The 17,377-nt window shown below is 38.5% G+C and overlaps 1 protein-coding gene across 1 annotated transcript in view; it reads right to left on the bottom strand.

Annotated features, from left to right (window-relative positions):
• The window catches only part of Fmn2 (formin 2), a 334,557-nt gene that overhangs the window by 116,295 nt on the left and 200,885 nt on the right, over positions 1-17,377 (bottom strand). The window contains exons 10-14 of the mRNA XM_031379313.1: positions 8,778-8,869; positions 8,495-8,624; positions 7,325-7,471; positions 2,389-2,448; positions 1,673-1,793 (exon numbers count right to left, since the gene is read on the bottom strand). Of these exons, the coding sequence (XP_031235173.1) occupies positions 1,673-1,793; positions 2,389-2,448; positions 7,325-7,471; positions 8,495-8,624; positions 8,778-8,869 (550 nt within the window). The remainder of the gene's footprint in view (positions 1-1,672; positions 1,794-2,388; positions 2,449-7,324; positions 7,472-8,494; positions 8,625-8,777; positions 8,870-17,377) is intronic.

The raw sequence follows: 17,377 nt of genomic DNA, 5'->3' as shown, positions 1-17,377 counted from the left end.
ACATCTCCGTGTATGTGCAGATGTATGTATGTGGGCGTGTATATGTTTTGTGCGCATGTATGAATAGATATTTGTGTATGTAGATGAATGTATATATTTGTATATGTGTGCATCTGAGTGCTCACATGCAAGCGCCTCCAAACTTGCATGTGGGACTGCATATTTACTAATAATGCCATTCCTCTTGTTTATTAAATCATCTGTAAATGATGAAATCCTAATTTTCAAGAATGAAGTGCTGATGGAAGTATGAAGTATTTCCCAGCCTCTCCAGAAATGCTCCTGGCACTGCATCGCTGTGTGTGTAAATTCTCATTAAATAAAGCCATAACTTCTGCGTTGTCATAAAGGGAAATGTTTTGTAATGCTCTAAGAATTAGCTCTCCTAAACCCATCTTTTAAAAATCAATTCTTTGGAGAGTTTTGAACATGTATATAATTTAGCTTGAACATACCAAACCCTCACTTTCCCCTTGGGACTCTTCTAGAACACCTTGTCTTACCTTGTCTTATCTCCCTCCCAACTTCAATATATGGTACCATAATGTTCCACAGGAATGAACGAGTTCTTACAGAATTGTAATTCTTATATGAGGCAACACTGTCTTTCTTGGCTTTAATCAATAGGTACATATGCATAAAGCTGGAATGGAGCATGTCTAAGAAACAGAATTGCAACCCTGCGAACAGTAGATACTGTGTTTGGGGGTGCTGACCACATCTAGCTAACATCTATATGTACACCATGTGAATACGCGAACCTCAAGAAAAATGTTACATTGATTGAAATGCATACCAAATTATCTGTGACCAGAACATAACTGTCATAAATCTGGTGACAGATCAGGACCAACACCCTCGGCTAAATGCATCTCCTATTTCAGAACCGAGTCTCTTCTAAATACACCTTTTTAAAAAATAAAACTTCTGAGCAGAAGTGATTACCTCTTGGTTTCATTCAGTAGCACAATATCAAATGAAAAATACAATACTGTAGTATTTATTCTCCACCTAAACTTAATATAAATCAGAGAGACTGAAACTGATTCTCAATGATCTCACAGCAATAATTGGCATAAAAGGGGAACAAAGGATCTTGTTTAGGAAACTAAGTTTGGAAAGACTACCTACTTGTGTGTAAAGCTACTAATAAAAGAAATTTAAGAAATTCAGATAAGCAATTATCAAATCTACCTGATACAAGGCTTCAAGACTATGACTCACCACCCAGGTGCCATTCAACCAATTATAAGCAAGAACATGGTTTGTTTCTACAAGTTTTCACAAATCACAACATTTTGGGCAAGCATATCAGAGGAGAACAGGCAGGCACTGTTAATCTTTCAACAATGACAGGATTTGTGTCCAACCATGATGAGGAAAATATCCAAATATTCTTGGCTACAAAATAAAAATAGGATGTAAACTTGTTCCCAATGATATGGACTTTTACACTAACAGCTACGATATGATCGGAAAACTAAATTCTTAACACTCAATGTTTTAAGGCAATGAAAAATAAAAATATGGGCAGATTTTCCTTTGCAGTACATAAAACAACAGCTCAACATGGCTTCTACCTAACAGATACCCTTTAACAACCCCTAAAAGTCTATCATCTCTCATTAAGAGTATACACGAATAAATATGTAAGTTTGAGGTCATAGGTTACCTTTCAGGTCTTTCTTTAGTTTCCTGAGGTCTTTCTGGAAGTCTTCAAACTTCATCTGGGAGGCCTGGAACAACTCCTGTGGTTCCGCCAGTGGGAAGACACACTGCTCTTTGCCAGCTTCCTAATTAGCAAGCATCATTTTCAAACAAATCAGCATGAGAAATAAAAATCACCCAACAGTAGAAATGGCAGCAGCTCCAACAAACAGCACCACCAACAAAAACAAAAACAAAAACAAAAACAAACAAAAGCCCAGGAGAACCACCATAGAATCATCCAACAAACAAAACCCCAGGAGAACCACCATAGAATCATCCAACAGAGAAATATAATGGGCTTGTTGAGATGGCTCAGTGGGAAAGAATGCTTGCTCTGCCGCTATCTAGGGCCTGAGCACAGATCTATGGCACCTGTGTAAAACGCGAGTCATGGTTTTATGTGCCTGTAAAGGCAGCACTTTGTTTGGGGTTCAGGGTATAAATAAGATGATCTGAGATCTCACTGACCAGGTTAGATGAGATGGCAAGATTCCTGCAGAGTGACAGAATCTGTCTCAAGGGAATAAGATGCCAACACAGAAGGTACCACAAGTTGTCCTTTGGTTTCTGCATCGGCAAGCTTGTACAAATATCCACACACTCATATGTAACCACTGCCCAGGCACACAGGCGAGGAAAAGAAAATTAAACCAGGAGTGTACGTGAAATTGGTCTTACCTCATCAAAATTTCGAAGATAATAAGAAACAATATAAGACAAAAGGCTTCTGCTGTTGTCCTAGGCAGAAAGATCAACGTAAGTAGCACATAGTTAAAGGTTATTATGTATTATTAAGCACTCAGAATGAAGTGAACTTCAAAGAGCACACAAATACACTTGGAGGTATTCTGGGTGGTTTCATATTCTATACTGCATCAGTCATGTATCTAAAGGGCTGGATGATAGAATTTTCTCCCAGTGTTCTGATGTACTCGTAAAGAGGAAGCCGCACCATTTAAGGGAGAAGCTCAAATGTAAATAATTTGCTGTTTTTATTCTCCTCCAGGAGAGTTTTACATTGTTATTTACATCTTTTATGTGATATATTTATTTTGCATTTTCTTAGTCCATCCTGTCTTTTAAGCTTTATGCATGTGTTTTGCCTGCATGCATGTTCATGCACTACATGTGTAATTGGTGCAAATGGAAACTAGAGAAGGGTACTGGATCCCCAGGAACAGGAGTTAAAGACAGTTGTGAGCCTCCGTGTGAATGCCATGAACAGAACTTGGACCCTCTAGAGAACTGCAAGTGGCTTTAACCAGTGAGAAATCTCTCCAGCCACAGGACTTAGACTTTCAAATATCACCAGAATGAAATAAATAAACACTGCTTGCAAGTCCATATAAATGGTCTAGCAGGTCATAGTAAATAATTCTTGGACTTGACAGGAACTTATTAGCATTTATACCAGAGAAATGGATACGTATTTCAGTTAAGTGGAGACTTTTAAAATTCCAATATACATTACAATTTTGTATATTAACTGAAATTTAGGAATTAATTCTTATGCAACTATTTTTTTAAAGATTTATTTATTTTATGTATATGAGTACGTGGTAGCTGTACAGATGGTTGTAAGCCTTCATGTGGTTGTTAGGACCACATGAATTAGAATTTAGAACCTCGCTTCAGTCATCCCACTCGCTCTGGTAGACCCTACTTGATCTGGTAAGCAAGATTTCTTTCTTTCTTTTTGTTTTTTTTGTTTGTTTGTTTTGTTTTTTTTTTGTTGTTTTGCTTTTTGTTTTTTTTTTTAAAGATTTCTTTATTTATTTTATGTATATAAGTACGCTGTAGCTGTCTTCAGACACACCAAAAGAGGGCATCTGATCCCATTACAGATGGTTGTGAGACACCATGTGGTTGCTGGGATTTGAACTTAGGACCTCTGGAAGAGCAGTCAGTGCTCTTAACCATTGAGCCATCTCTCCAGCCCCCAAGATTTATTTCTTATTATAAATAAGTACAGTGTAACTGTCTTCAGACACACCAGAAAAGGGCATCAGATCTCATTACGGGTGGTTGTGAGCCACCACGTCTTTGCTGGGATTCGAACTCAGGACCTTTGGCAGAGCAGTCAGTGCTCTTACCTGCTGAGCCATCATGTCAACCCTTATCCAACTATTTATAAAGACAATGCACATATCACTTGAAAATGTAAAATTATTTGATATGCAATCATTTTCTAAAGTTTTCAAAGATTAGTTTGCTTCTTTCCTGGGACAGTTAAAAGCATTAACTTTTAATTACAGTACAGAATCTAAGTTCTCTGAAGTGTTTCCTCTGTGGAAGTACAAGTTTGACCTAATTTGGTCCCCATACTTCAGTGATAAAAATTGTCCAGAGTGGCTTTCTTATATAGTGAACTGCAGCTTACCTTGATGCTGCTCTAGAAGTATAAACATTCAAAACCAAGCAACCAAGCATGAGCTAGTCACAGCAGATAGTCTTCCAACCAATTGGAAAATGGAAGACTCCAAATCATGGCCATGTAAGAGAAATGCCAAACCCTTTTTTTCATTAGATATTTTCTTTATTTACATGTCAAATGATATCTCTTTTCCTGGTTTCCCCTCTGAAAACAAAACAAAACAAAACAAAAAACTTGTTCCCTCCCCCCTCCCCCTGCTCACCAACCCTCTCACTCTCCCACTTCCTGGCCCTGGCAATTCTACTACACTGGGGCATAGAACCTTCACAGGACCAAGGGCCTCTCCTCCCATTGATGACTGACTAGGCCATCCTCTGCTATACAGATGCAACTGGAGCCATGAGTTCCACCACATGTGCTCTTGGGTTGGTGGTTTAGTCCCTGGGAGCTCTGAGGGTACTAGTTAGTTTATATTGTTGTTCATCCTAAGGGGCTACAAACCCTTCAGCTCCTTGGGTCCTTTCTCTAGCTCCTTCAATGGGGATCCTGTGCTCAGTCCAATGGATGGCTGTGAGCCTCTATTTCTGCATTAGTTGTGCACTATCAGCGACTCTCAGGAGACAGCTATATCAGGCGCCTGTCAGCCAGCACTTGCTGGTATCCACAATAGTGTCTGGGTTTGATAACTGAATATGGAAAGGATTTCCAGGTGGAACAGTCTCTGGATTGTCCTTCCTCCAGTCTCTGCTCCATAGTTTGTCTCTGCAATTCCTTCCATGGGTATTTTGTTCCCCCTTCTAAGAAGTAACAAAGTTTCTACACTTTGGTCTTCCTTCTTGAGTTTCTTGTGGTTAGTGGATTGTAATTTGTGTATTCTGAACTTCTGGGCTAATATCCACTTATCAGAGAGTGCATATAATGTGTGTACTTTTGTGACTGAGTTACCTCACTCAGGATGATATTCTGCAGATACATCAATTTCCCTAAGAATTTCATAAATTCATTGTTTTTAATAGCTGAGTAGTACTCCATTGTGTAGATGTACCACATTTTCTGTATCCATTCCTCTGTTGCAGGATATCTGGGTTGTTTCCAGTTTCTGGGTATTATAAATAAGGCTGCTATGAACATGGTGGAGCATGTGCCCTTATTACATGTTGGAGCATCTTCTGGGAATATGCCTGGGAGTGGTATAGCTGGGTCCTTTGGTAGAATTATGTCCAATTTCTGGAGGAACCGTCAAACTGATTTCCAGAGTGGTTGTACCAGCTTGGAATCCCACCAGCAGTGAAGGAGGGTTCCTCTTTCTCCACAACCTCTCCAGCATCTGCTGTCACCTGAGTCTTTTATCCTAGCTATTCTGGCTAGTGTGAGGTGGAATCTCAGGGTTCTTTTGATTTTCATTTCCCTGATGACTAAGGATGTTGAACATCTCTTTAGGTGCTTCCAGCCATTCAGTATTCCTCAGTTGAGAATTCTTTGTTTAGCTCTGTATCCCGTTTTTTAAATAGGGGTCAAACACTTTTGAGTCAAGCTTTCTGTATTTCACATCCTTTCCTCTGGCTGTAAACATAGGAGAGCGGAGTATTGGAGGCATCTCTGGTCTGTAATATTACCTGTCCTGAAACTTTCTCTTATACAATAAATCTTGTTAAATTTATCTTGTCCTCGGAGCCTCTGTTATGGAATCTAGGCAAGACTTTTCCAGTATTTATGAAAAGAATAACACCTCTTAGTATCAGTTCGTATGGGATAGAATAATATGGTCAGTAAAGACTTCCCCATTACACAGGATTTGGTTATGGTTCAAAAAACTTGAGGTCTGTTCTTTCTCTTAAATTGTCAATCAACGAAACAGCAATACATGAATCTTTTAGTAAAACATCTTTTGAATGCTTGAATATAGGCATGATGAGTGAACATTGTGGCTGATCTGAAACTCTTTTCTCTAATCTATAAATATTATTGAGGAGTAGATGCATTTACATTTGCTTTCTTAAGAAAGTTTAAAATCAAAAAATCTTGCATGGATATTATGGGAATTCTAAATATTATGTATTTTGCTTCTTTATTGTTTTTTATTATGAGTTACTTCGTAATTATTTAAACTAATAAAATATAATTTAATAGTGGAAGGGGTAAGAGGTAAAAAGCAAAATAAAAAAAGTCCATCTTCAAAGTAATTCTAAGCAACTTTTTGTTTATCAGAATATATTTTTGATCAGTTTTTATGAACTGAACATTATATTGACCTCTTTATACTTGAATGTTATTTACAAATATTGTTTCAACAAATTCAATGCATTTGCTGCAATAGATGCTTTCAGAACATGATTTATCATGTCCGTAAAATAGAAATTTATTTCTATGAAATGTTTATAATACAAATACAATAGTATACATGTATATTTGAGTGCCCATGAAAGCCATAAGAATTAACTGATACTGGTGTGTCAAGAGAAAACTAGCTGGGACTGTAATCCTAGCACCGGGAAAGCTGAGGCAGGACTGCCTGGAGTCTGATGTCAGCCTCTGCTACTGAGACCATGTCTCAGAACCAAAAAACCAACCAAACAACAAACACATACCACAAAGCACAAACAGAACTAACAAAAAAGACTTGTCTTTCAATTTCTGGCACTGCGGCAACTGGAAGGATGTTGAGTGATTGGTGCAAATGTAGGGAAATAGTCTAAAAATAGGAGGGAATAGCCACACCCGTGACTGACTAAAGAGAGAAGATGATGCAGCCTGCTCTTTCCTGAGGACCATGTGCGTATGCTACATCTCTTGCTCTCTCCCTTGAGGATGATGACTGCAATCCTCTAAAATGATGATCATTTATTTACATTGCTTACAATCACTTATCATAACTCGATACATAAAAGCTCGTTCATACTTTCTCCCTTCCCTGTTGTTCTTTTTGTGTGGCCATTCTCTCTCGGGGAAGCATGGCATTTACTTTCAAAGTTCACCCTCTCACACTTTCACCTGGGAGTCTGATTTTCATCCCTAACCTTAGCTTTCCATTGACACTCTAACAATCAATTATAAACAGTATAAATGTGTGTGTATGTGTGTGTGCACACGCTTGTGTGTGTGTGTGTTTGTGCTTGTATGTGTGTGTGTGTATGAAAATTTTGAGCTTGGAACAGAAAAGATTATTATATTTTGTTTAAAGTGAAACTTATGTTTAAAAATATCCCCAATTTGATGTAAGCATTAACACAAAATACTTACGCTGCTTTTGACATCCTTCAGCTTGGGCAGAATGTCTAATCCAAAGCCATCTGCCTGTCCCCGGGTCTTGTTCCCAGCATTCATATAGTTCCCAAAGGCTAGAACCAAACCCAGGACCTGCATGACTCCTGGGCCATTTTTTAAGGTCTATAAGACAAGATAACATAGGTTTTTTTCTTTTAGATGATTTGAATCATCTAAAATCAATATCAAGCTAGTCATATTACATGGATAGTTCTGAGTGACAGCCAAGCTATGACCTTCCCTGTTATTTAGTATATTTCAAAAAACAGTATCTCAAAGTTAGCTTTATAATGGCATGCCACCAAGAAGCATGAGTGTGGTTGTAAAAGCCAAGAGGTGCCCTCCTGGTCCATATACAATGAGAATTTCTACAAAATAATGTCACCTCTCATATCCTTCATTGTCTCTAGGTCAGGTATAATACAGATTTCTGGCTCTAAGCTGTCGAATCCCAAAAGGCAGGTAGAAAGACTGAATTCCACGTTTAGGTTTGCTCATTACAACTCTATGCTCTTGTCTCCCAGGACCCTGCTTGACTTCAGTGTTTTCAGCCGCTTCCTTGAAAGTGTTTCTAGTAATAGCTTTCCATCCTTCCAGGTGGTTTATCCCAATCAGAACAAATGATTGTATCGATCTTTGATAAGTTGTTTTTATTGCTAATAGTGGTCCGTATAGCCCCAAATTTATTTGTTGCATTCAGAAGGGTATTTTATCTTCCTCTGAGTCAAATGACTATTCCAAAAATCCATTTAGGTGCAATAAGCACTAGCATTTTACTGAGGTTCCATTTTGAATCAACAACCCAGAGAGAAATGAATGCCTCAAATCACACCCATTTGCAAGCATCATATCTGAGAGAATATGGGAAGTGGGGCTTTGGTTTCGGCAAAGCATTGGCAGCTGAGATCCTGGGAGACTAATATGAATTTGCCAAGCTCTCAATGTGGTCCCACTGCCTTGTGAGTATGTCTAAACACATGTTCTCTTCCTGAAGCCCAGTTCCCAAACATTCCCTTATGTGGGATTGCTATCCCTCGAATCTACAAGTACTTCGAGCAGGACCAAAAATTATAAAAATAAATAAGAACATGACTGAACACAGTTAAATATCACAATTCATGTTCCTTTCTCTGGTCTGGAACCTACCTCACACAGTTTTTGTAGCAATTCCAACTTGCGACGAATTGAGCAAATGCTCTCTGAAAATGTGGACTGAAATAGGATACAGAAGACCCGCTCTGAGAAGTTGGGGATTAGTGAAAGCTCATACAGGAACCTAAGGAGACAAAGGTAAGAAAGGAGCAAAAGTGTAAGGACCCAAACAAAGGTGCCTCATTTATTATAAACATGTACACAAGCCCGTTCTGTCCCATTCTGAGATGCCCAACCACAGCCATGATTGGCTTCCCACATCCCTAGACACACTTACTGTTCAGGTTTGTCCAGAGACTTGGCATTTTCCTTGTCTTTGGAAGATCGACTGTGCTTTTCAATTTTTTCTAGTTCATCTGACTGTGCTCTCTAGAAAAAATAAAAGCCAAGTGTTTTAATTTGTTTTGTTTTGTTCCAAAACTCTTCAAGGCAATCCTTTAGATAACAATGATCTTAATACAGGAGAATTTTTTATATTTTAATTTCTTAGCATCTGTTGTGGTGACATTTGACTTGATGCATGAGATGTCTTAAAGTGTGAGTATGTATAATGAAATCCAGATCATGCCAAAATCCCATAAGCAATGCTATTGACTATTAATGATCTGAAAGCTATTTATTCATTCAAGAATAAAATAAGTTTTCTCCTTTTCATTAATTTGGCTCTTTTTGGTATTTTCTAGAAAGCCACAGTTTTTTAAAAAGGAATCTCATTCAAATTTCCATGAAGTTAAAGTTGGAACTAATTTGATCTTCAATCTTTTTAAAAATATTTAAATCCTGCAATAATTTTGGATTGATTTTGTTATACTTGGATAAAAGAAAAGTACAATTAAACTATTAAAACATGGAACAAAACTAAAAAATTTCCATGCATATGCTAAACATGATATTTGGATGCAAAAATAGCTTCAGCCAGATTTTGCTCCTATCTCCTTTCACTCATACAATTGTAAGTCCAGATTCAATTGTTTTGTTTCTTCATGGGAGACAATCATCTTTATTTCTGGTACAAGGGAATGGTTTACAGATTCCATGAAGCACAAAGTTATTTCTTCTCACGGAACATTGGTATCATTTTTATTTGTACTTAGACATAATTTTATACCTCATAAGATGTGTCTGATGAGCCCAAGCTGCATCTGCCACATGCATTCAAGAATTGTACATAACTATACAATGAGTTGAAAGGAAGTTCTCAGACCTTAAAATACCATCAATACTATATTCTGTTAGAATGGATGTATGAGGCTCAGTAAAGAGGTCCCCAGAGAATGTGCAGCCAGCATCCATGCAAGTGAAGAGCTCTCTATTAATTAACTGCTTATTAACTATTTAACCTCAAAAAGAAGAAACTTCTAACTGATGACAGGTCAGCCAAAGAGGGAAGTTGACACACAGAGTTGGATGTACATTTGGTGGTAGGGGTGGGGGGGGTGTATCATCAGAAGGATATGAAAAGAGAGGTGAATTCTGTCAGAGTTCACAGACTAACATAAAGATTAAACAATTTGCAGAGTTTCACTTAGGATGTAACTGTCATACTTCCCTAACTTCTGAGGAACTTTTATAGGAGATTTAGAGGACTGTAGATCAGTGATCTGGGGCTAGAGAGATGGCTCAGTGATTAACAGTGGGTTCTTCGCTAGCAGAGAACCCAAGTTTGACTACTAGCTCCCATACTCTAGGCAGCTCATAACTGCTTGTAACTCTACTTCCAGGTGGTCTCACACTTTTACCTTCTGTAGACACTTAACCTGACATCACATGTGTACACTTGCACACACACACACAAACACACATAATTAAAAATAAGCCTCAAATAACAATCATCTGATTTATTTCTCAAGTATGTAAAGAGTCAGTCCCACAACTGTCACCATGATGTCTCTTGAAGCCATATTATAAAATGTGCTTATTAACAAAGGCAGCACCACTATTATTGGCAAGAGAGACCAACATAATATCACAGAAGAATATTAAACCTGTAGTTTGTAACACAAAATCATTTCAAACCTAAGCCATGGTGTTCAGGCACTGATTCTTGCAACAGTATATATGGCATGGACAGTACAAAGTGCACATATGTGTTCAAAACCAAGTGTTCAAAACCAAGACTGATAGGAATTCCCCAAAGGCAACATGGACAAGGGTTTCTAGAATCACCTCAGCCTCATTACATTTTGATTTCAAAGGAATTTTCGGTTCTCACGCATTCAGACACATCTAACTACTGCAAAGCATTCTGTGATCTCAGTTGGGATCAGACCAGTTCTGTTCATTTTGGGAAGAAACAAAGCTGCCTTGGTTTGAAGATACAGCTCAGGGATAGCAGAGGGAACTTTAGCTTTGCCCATACCACCCATACTCTTTTCTTCTTCATGTGTGCATGTCTATGATGGTGACCATTCTGCTTTTTCCTTTTCTCTATGGAGCTGAGTTGGCATCTCCACAGGTAATTTCTCCTCCACCCTCTCATACACACACATCTGCACTTTATTATACATATATACATTCAACTCAAGGTCATGGTGCTAAATCCTCATACTACTCCTTGACCCACACTAAATTTATAAGGGGTAGTTGTTTATTTAGGTCTTAGCTTTATGGAGTAACAGTCTAAACAGGCATATAGTATAGACATACAGAAAGCCCTATGGTAAGTGGCGGGAATACATTCAGGGGAGAGGTAACACATTGTCCAAAATAGATAGATAGATAGATAGATAGATAGATAGATAGATAGATAGATAGATAGATAAAATAAAAGAAGAAAAATGCCAAAGAGGATATTGGGCTGGGACTTAAAACTTACTCTGAAAAGCTCAGGGTTCCTCAAAGCTCAGAAGCTTCAAAACAGCTATGTTAAGTCCGTCTGAAGGCAACTCACTCCAAGACGTAAAGACTTCCCACCTGGCCCACCTTTTAAAAGTTTCATCATCTCTTATACTGCCGTAAGTATCCAACATGTGGCCCTTTGTAAGGGACATTCGAGCTCTATCCAAACTGTAGCACCAGTAAATTAGGGGGAAAAAAAGAAGTCTTTCAAAATATATATTGTTGAGATGTTGTTGATGAACTTTAAGAGCCAACAGACTCGGTACCATTCCTCACCTCTGGGCAAAGTTTGCCTGACCCACATGCACAGGTGTACTATGGTAGGAGACATTGGGGCTTTCTTGTCCTTCAGAATTGGAGGAAACTTCTGCACCATTCTTGAGACAGGCTTAAGCAAGATGAACCACCTGAAATCTTTTGCAACTCAATTGTGTGGTTCTTGAATGGAAACTTTGTAGATCATAATGCCTTGTCACAATATCAGAAGATCGGACATGTCTGGCACTGTCACATGTCAAATGCCACCTTACTGTTATTGTGAAAACAGTTCTATTTTGAAGAGCCTCTTGATTAGTCTGCAGGAATTTCTTATCATCCATCGGGTAGACTTTTCCTACATAGATGGTAACTAAATTCTTTTTAACTACCTCCATACTTAAGCAACAACTTCTCATTATAATAGTAAAGTTTTTGTTTTTAAACTGGCATTATGTCTTTAAAGAACATTACAAAAACAAAATGAAAACAATAGCTTTATATCACGCACATATTTCCTCTCTGTTCTGATCTAGTCTGTTTTCTGGGATTAATTCCAAAATTTCAGAGGTGTTAGTTACCATCTGATTTTTTAACATCCTTTGACTTACTTCTGTGCTAAGCAACGTATTTCCAGATGCTATGGCATGGAGGTGAGTTTTCCTACAAACCAGATTACTTCTCTAGTAGCTCCTGGTCCTTGAGAGATGGCCTGCACACAATACAGTATCCTTGCCATTCCTGCGAGCAAAGTCTCTCATAGTGAGTGGGCCCTAAAGCTCCTGTCCAGCTTCCAGAAGACTGCTTTGACGAATGTAACATAAATAAGGGCATTTTCAAGAGGATTTCATCTCAGTGTACTAGTAAGTAAAATAAGTAAGACCTCTGAATAAGTTAGTTTTACATATTCCTAGGTTCTTCTTTTTCTCCCATGAACTATCAACACCAATGGCTCTCCTTGAGTGAGGCTCAGTGTCCTTTTGCTATTACCTATTATAACCAATTAATACATCGCCATTCCTATGCCCTGATAGTCTGGCTGTGTTGTTCTGCTGGGAGAAGTCTCCCTAGTGCTCAGCCTGAGAAAGCTCCATAAAGAAGAGGAAAGTCTGCATTTTAGGATCTCCTGCTGCTGTGTCTCCGCTTCTCCCATTCTTAGTGGCACTTGGAGGCTGGGTCTTCCCCTGTCAATCACTAATTTAAAAAATGCTCTATAGGCTGGCCCGCAGCCTGATAGTATGGAGGCATTTTCTCAACTGAGGTATCCTCCTCTCAGATGACAGTTTGTGTCAAGTTGACATAAATCTAGCCAGCATAGGGAGAGAGAAGGCAAGAAACATAAGGAAAAGCAAGAAACACTGAAGGCATGATAGGCAAATCATGGCGATTATATATCATCATCCTAATAATATTGTGACATCCCTTAAGAGATTGTACAAGCTCTAGAACAGATATTTATGCATGTCTAAAACTGAATCAGTTCTGCCAAATGTCAGCAAACAAATAAATACAAAAAGAATACTATACCTACCAGAGTAAGTATCAATTAAGGCATCTATATACTCATCTAATACACTCTATTGAGAACTTTTCATATAATACATAGGGATATATGTGAAAGTACAAGAATGAGGTCTACAAGTGTCAGACAATGCTGTGTTTATATATTTGATTGCGTTCTTTTTAATTATGCCTAGTTGTTCTTGGGTCATCATCCTGGATTTCTTCTTGCAAAACATGAAGGATCAAGTAAATGTCTGGTGTTTTCATACCTACGGAGGTCTCAGAGTCTTACCCTTATCTTCAACCATACAAATTATCTCAAACTATGACTGAAATTTGTACCACAACCCAGAGTTTAAATGGATGGTTTGGGTTTTGTTGGAACTCCAAAAGTCAATTTGGTCTCAAATGCTCTTCTTTCTCTGGCTCACCATTCTGTGGTTAAGCATAGATGCTGTGTTATGAAAAAAAAGTAGGAGAGAGACAGAGAAAGAGAGAAACAGAGAGAGAGAGAGAAAAAAAGAGAGAGAGAGAGAGAGAGAGAGAGAGAGAGAGAACAGAGGAATTTGGATGATTCACTATAATTTATTCTAAGGTATATTGTTTGCCAGATACTGCACTAGACAGTCTAAATCCATACACGTGCATGGCTTCAAAATCCCACAAAATCCCACAGCACAATATATCCAGCTGCAAATTAAACCACTCTCACTCCTGTGGGGCTTCTACAGCTATTTCCTTCTACTGCTTTTGAAAGTTACACATAACTCTCTCTGTGCGAAGGGGATACTAGTGAGTCACATAGTGTTTGTTAATGGTGATTAGAGTCATTTGCTGGAATGGGTTCATTCTGTAGACCACATATTCATATACCAATCAATAACAGAAAAGACCTTCTAGTTTCAAATAGTCACTTAAGAGACCTATTCTGTCCAAACACTGTTCACTTCCATTCACTCAAGAAATTCCTTGCGAAAAAAAAAAAAAAATCATCTGAGTCCAAAGTACAGTAGCTACATCTCAGTGACTTCCACATTTTAATTATGTACACATCTTGCCCAATTCCACTCTTCTTATTTGCCAAAGAATAAGGTTAGATCCTTCCCCAAGATTCACTGCATGACTGTAAGTGAATCCCAGTTGCTGCTAACCCAGGTGTTTTCAGCACTTACAAAGAGTCATGGTACCAAACATTTGGGCATCTCATTCACCTAATCACAACCCAATGCAGACTTAGGTTTTCTGGTTCTCATCACTCATTCCACCAGGTATTTTAATACCCATTATCCTGTACTCAGAGCCCTTGACAGTCATCAATGATCAATAGCTCATCATGAGCCACTCCTCCATCCATGCAGGAATTTTGACTGGTTTGATCTTGTGCTGGTCTTACACATAGGCAACCATAACCAACATACGTTTGCGAAGGAAATGGCTCTATTGCGTGTGAAAAACACTGGTCTTTGGCAACTTGTTTGTTTGTTTTATCCTGTTTGTTTGTTTGTTTGTTAGCACGAATGACGTCTAAGTCTTGAGGAGAGTAATGGGATGTAGATCTCCCATTTATGGTTGAGCACTCCACAGTCTCTAATGCATTGCCCATTACCCAGTGATACTATAATATTTGGCATGGCTCACATTTGACAAGACTCTAGGATATGTAACAAGTCTCTGGGATACTTGACAGCTGTGAACTTAGAGCTGGCAGGATTCACAGCTGGTGACTACTGTTAATTGCTTCCTCCAATCTTAATACTTTCTGGAATGAAAACTACTCCATAGGAAGGAGGCTTCAAAGTAAGAAGTGGCTTGATTTCCTTTTGCCCTGGGACACAAGGACTTGGGAGCTTCACCATTAGGGGTTTACCATCAAGTTACTGAAAGACACTATTGATATTCCATTTCTTTTGCTCATGTCTATCAATGTTTTAAAAAGCAAATGTTTCTCAACTGGTATCCCAGAGGGAATGGATTTGACCTCCTGACATCCCTTGAGGCTATATATACTGCATCAATTTTGAAGACTCATGACGCTAAATATAGTCTAGGAAATTATGTTGGTTCAGACTATTTAATTTCCTTAATCATATACCTTAAATATACAGAATAAAACTCGTATGTATGTTAGAAGTGAGAAAGAATATGTGTATACATTATCACTATACCCCAAAGATATAACTACTCTAAGGGATACACAGTAAAAATACTAGGTCAGGGAGAACGTTTCCAAATTCCTTTTTTCTGATTCTTACCAATTTCATGAGGTAACTATATTAAAATTTTGCTCCTCTCCTCAAACAACAACATCTGTTATTTCTAAATATTCTAGATAATCTTGTACTTAACTACATCTTTCTCATAAATTTAATGTCATGATGTTGCTAGGTTTCTCAAGTTTTGCTGCCATGTATCTGCTTTATTAATTATACCTAACAATGACATGACATACATCTTTGTATTTCCTATCTAAACAAGAGTTTTTGTTCCATGGAAGCAAATACCATCTCAACACTTTTATCAACATCTCTAAAATCAAACTCATATATTTTATTCCTTCCCCAAGCCTTATTCCTTAATGATCTTTATTCCAATTCCATGGAAAACAATGCTTCTACAGCAAGAGCTAGGAGATCATCTAAATGTCTCTGTACTTTAGTTCTATACCAAATAAATCACTGAGTCTCACATGATCCTCTATGGCCATCATCCTGGCTAAATGCCATGTACCCTATTTTTTTTATTAGATATTTTCTTTATTTACATGCAAATTTCTCCATTCCCAGTTTCCCCTCCGAAAAACAAAGAAACAAGCAAAAACAAACCCCTGTTGCCTCCCCCCTCTCCATGCCTGCCACCCCACCCTCTCCCACTTATTGGCCCTGGCATTCCCCTACACTGGGGCACAGAACCTAAACCTTAACATTCATACAACTCAACATGATTATCTCCTTGCTTACCTCTTGCTATGTATGTTCCATTCTTAATGGCTTTCTCTTTGTTCCTCAAATACATTGGGTTCTTATACAATCAATGCTGTTTCCTATATGCAAAATGTCCCTTACACCTTCCACTCTCCACATCTACCTATGCCTGCTTAACCTTCAGTCTCTCTAGTTTGGAGAGGCTTTTCTGAACACCCAACATATTGCAATTCCCCCCTTACTATAACCTCTCTGTAGAAATGTACTTTTCCCCAGCAGCATGTATGATAACTTTATAAGAACATTCAAAACCTGGGATATACACTAAGAAGATAAATCTATGGTATAAAAATAATTGCTGGCTTTGCTCATCATTGTCTTGAGAGCACAATACCCATGGCAAAACAAAGCTGGCATTGAATAAACACCTAAGGGAAGATTAAATTGTATTGCTCTCAAGTGTCCTTATCTATTTTTAATATGTTATTCGGCTTTCAATTTGACCATTTCTTTCTGGAAGAGCAAAAAATAAAAAAAATAAAAATTAGCAGGCGTTGAAGGACTTGGGTACAGTGGCAAGGATGTTTGTAGTGGAGATGAACGCATCTATGAGAGCAATGATAATGGGCAGAAATCAGATTGGATACTGGATGGTGGCTGGAGGAAGTACGCCTTTCTTGGGGAAATGAGATTTTTTTTTAAAGGAATAGCCCTTCATCCTCTTTAATTCATTACTCCACTCCAGCATCAACAACCCCACTCTTCTAGAAATTCTCTTCATGGTCCCTCCTCTTTTAACTAACCGCTTTCCTCTATTCCAATCACTTTATGTTTGCCATTACAGCACCAAAACTTTGTTCTTTATGATTTGAATTGCACACTTTCTTCCTCCACCAGAAACCCCACTGCATATGCCTTCTCCTACCATTCTTCTCTTCCTCTACTTGTTCAACACAGTGGGAAGGAAGATAGCTCATGGTACCTAATAATACAGGTTTGCTAGGACATCACAACCTGGCTTTGTGATCTAGAAAACTCATCAGAGCCCAGGAGACCAAATGTAAATACTCCTATAACCAGCAGGTGCATTCAAAACATAAGGCATTATTTATGTGTTCGTCGTTTCTGTTAAAGAAAGTGAAGTAGAGCCAGTCCCACAACACCCAGAGGAAGCTCCACTCCCAGGCACTGACACACCCAGGATCAGAGGTGAGCAGGGACCAACTTCTGTCCCAACACTGGGAGTAACTGGGTCCAGCGGTACCAGGCACACAGAAACTCCACCAGCCCAGTGACTCTGGTTCCTTCCGGTCTGTCTAGGTTAGTGTTCTGAGCAGACCTTGGGCACAAGCTCTGCAGC

The sequence above is a fragment of the Mastomys coucha genome, unplaced genomic scaffold (genome assembly GCF_008632895.1).
Source record: "Mastomys coucha isolate ucsf_1 unplaced genomic scaffold, UCSF_Mcou_1 pScaffold1, whole genome shotgun sequence".
In the NCBI taxonomy this organism is placed as follows: domain Eukaryota; kingdom Metazoa; phylum Chordata; class Mammalia; order Rodentia; family Muridae; genus Mastomys; species Mastomys coucha.
Note: the sequence above shows the minus strand (reverse complement) of the source record. Positions and strands in the feature narration are given on the sequence as shown.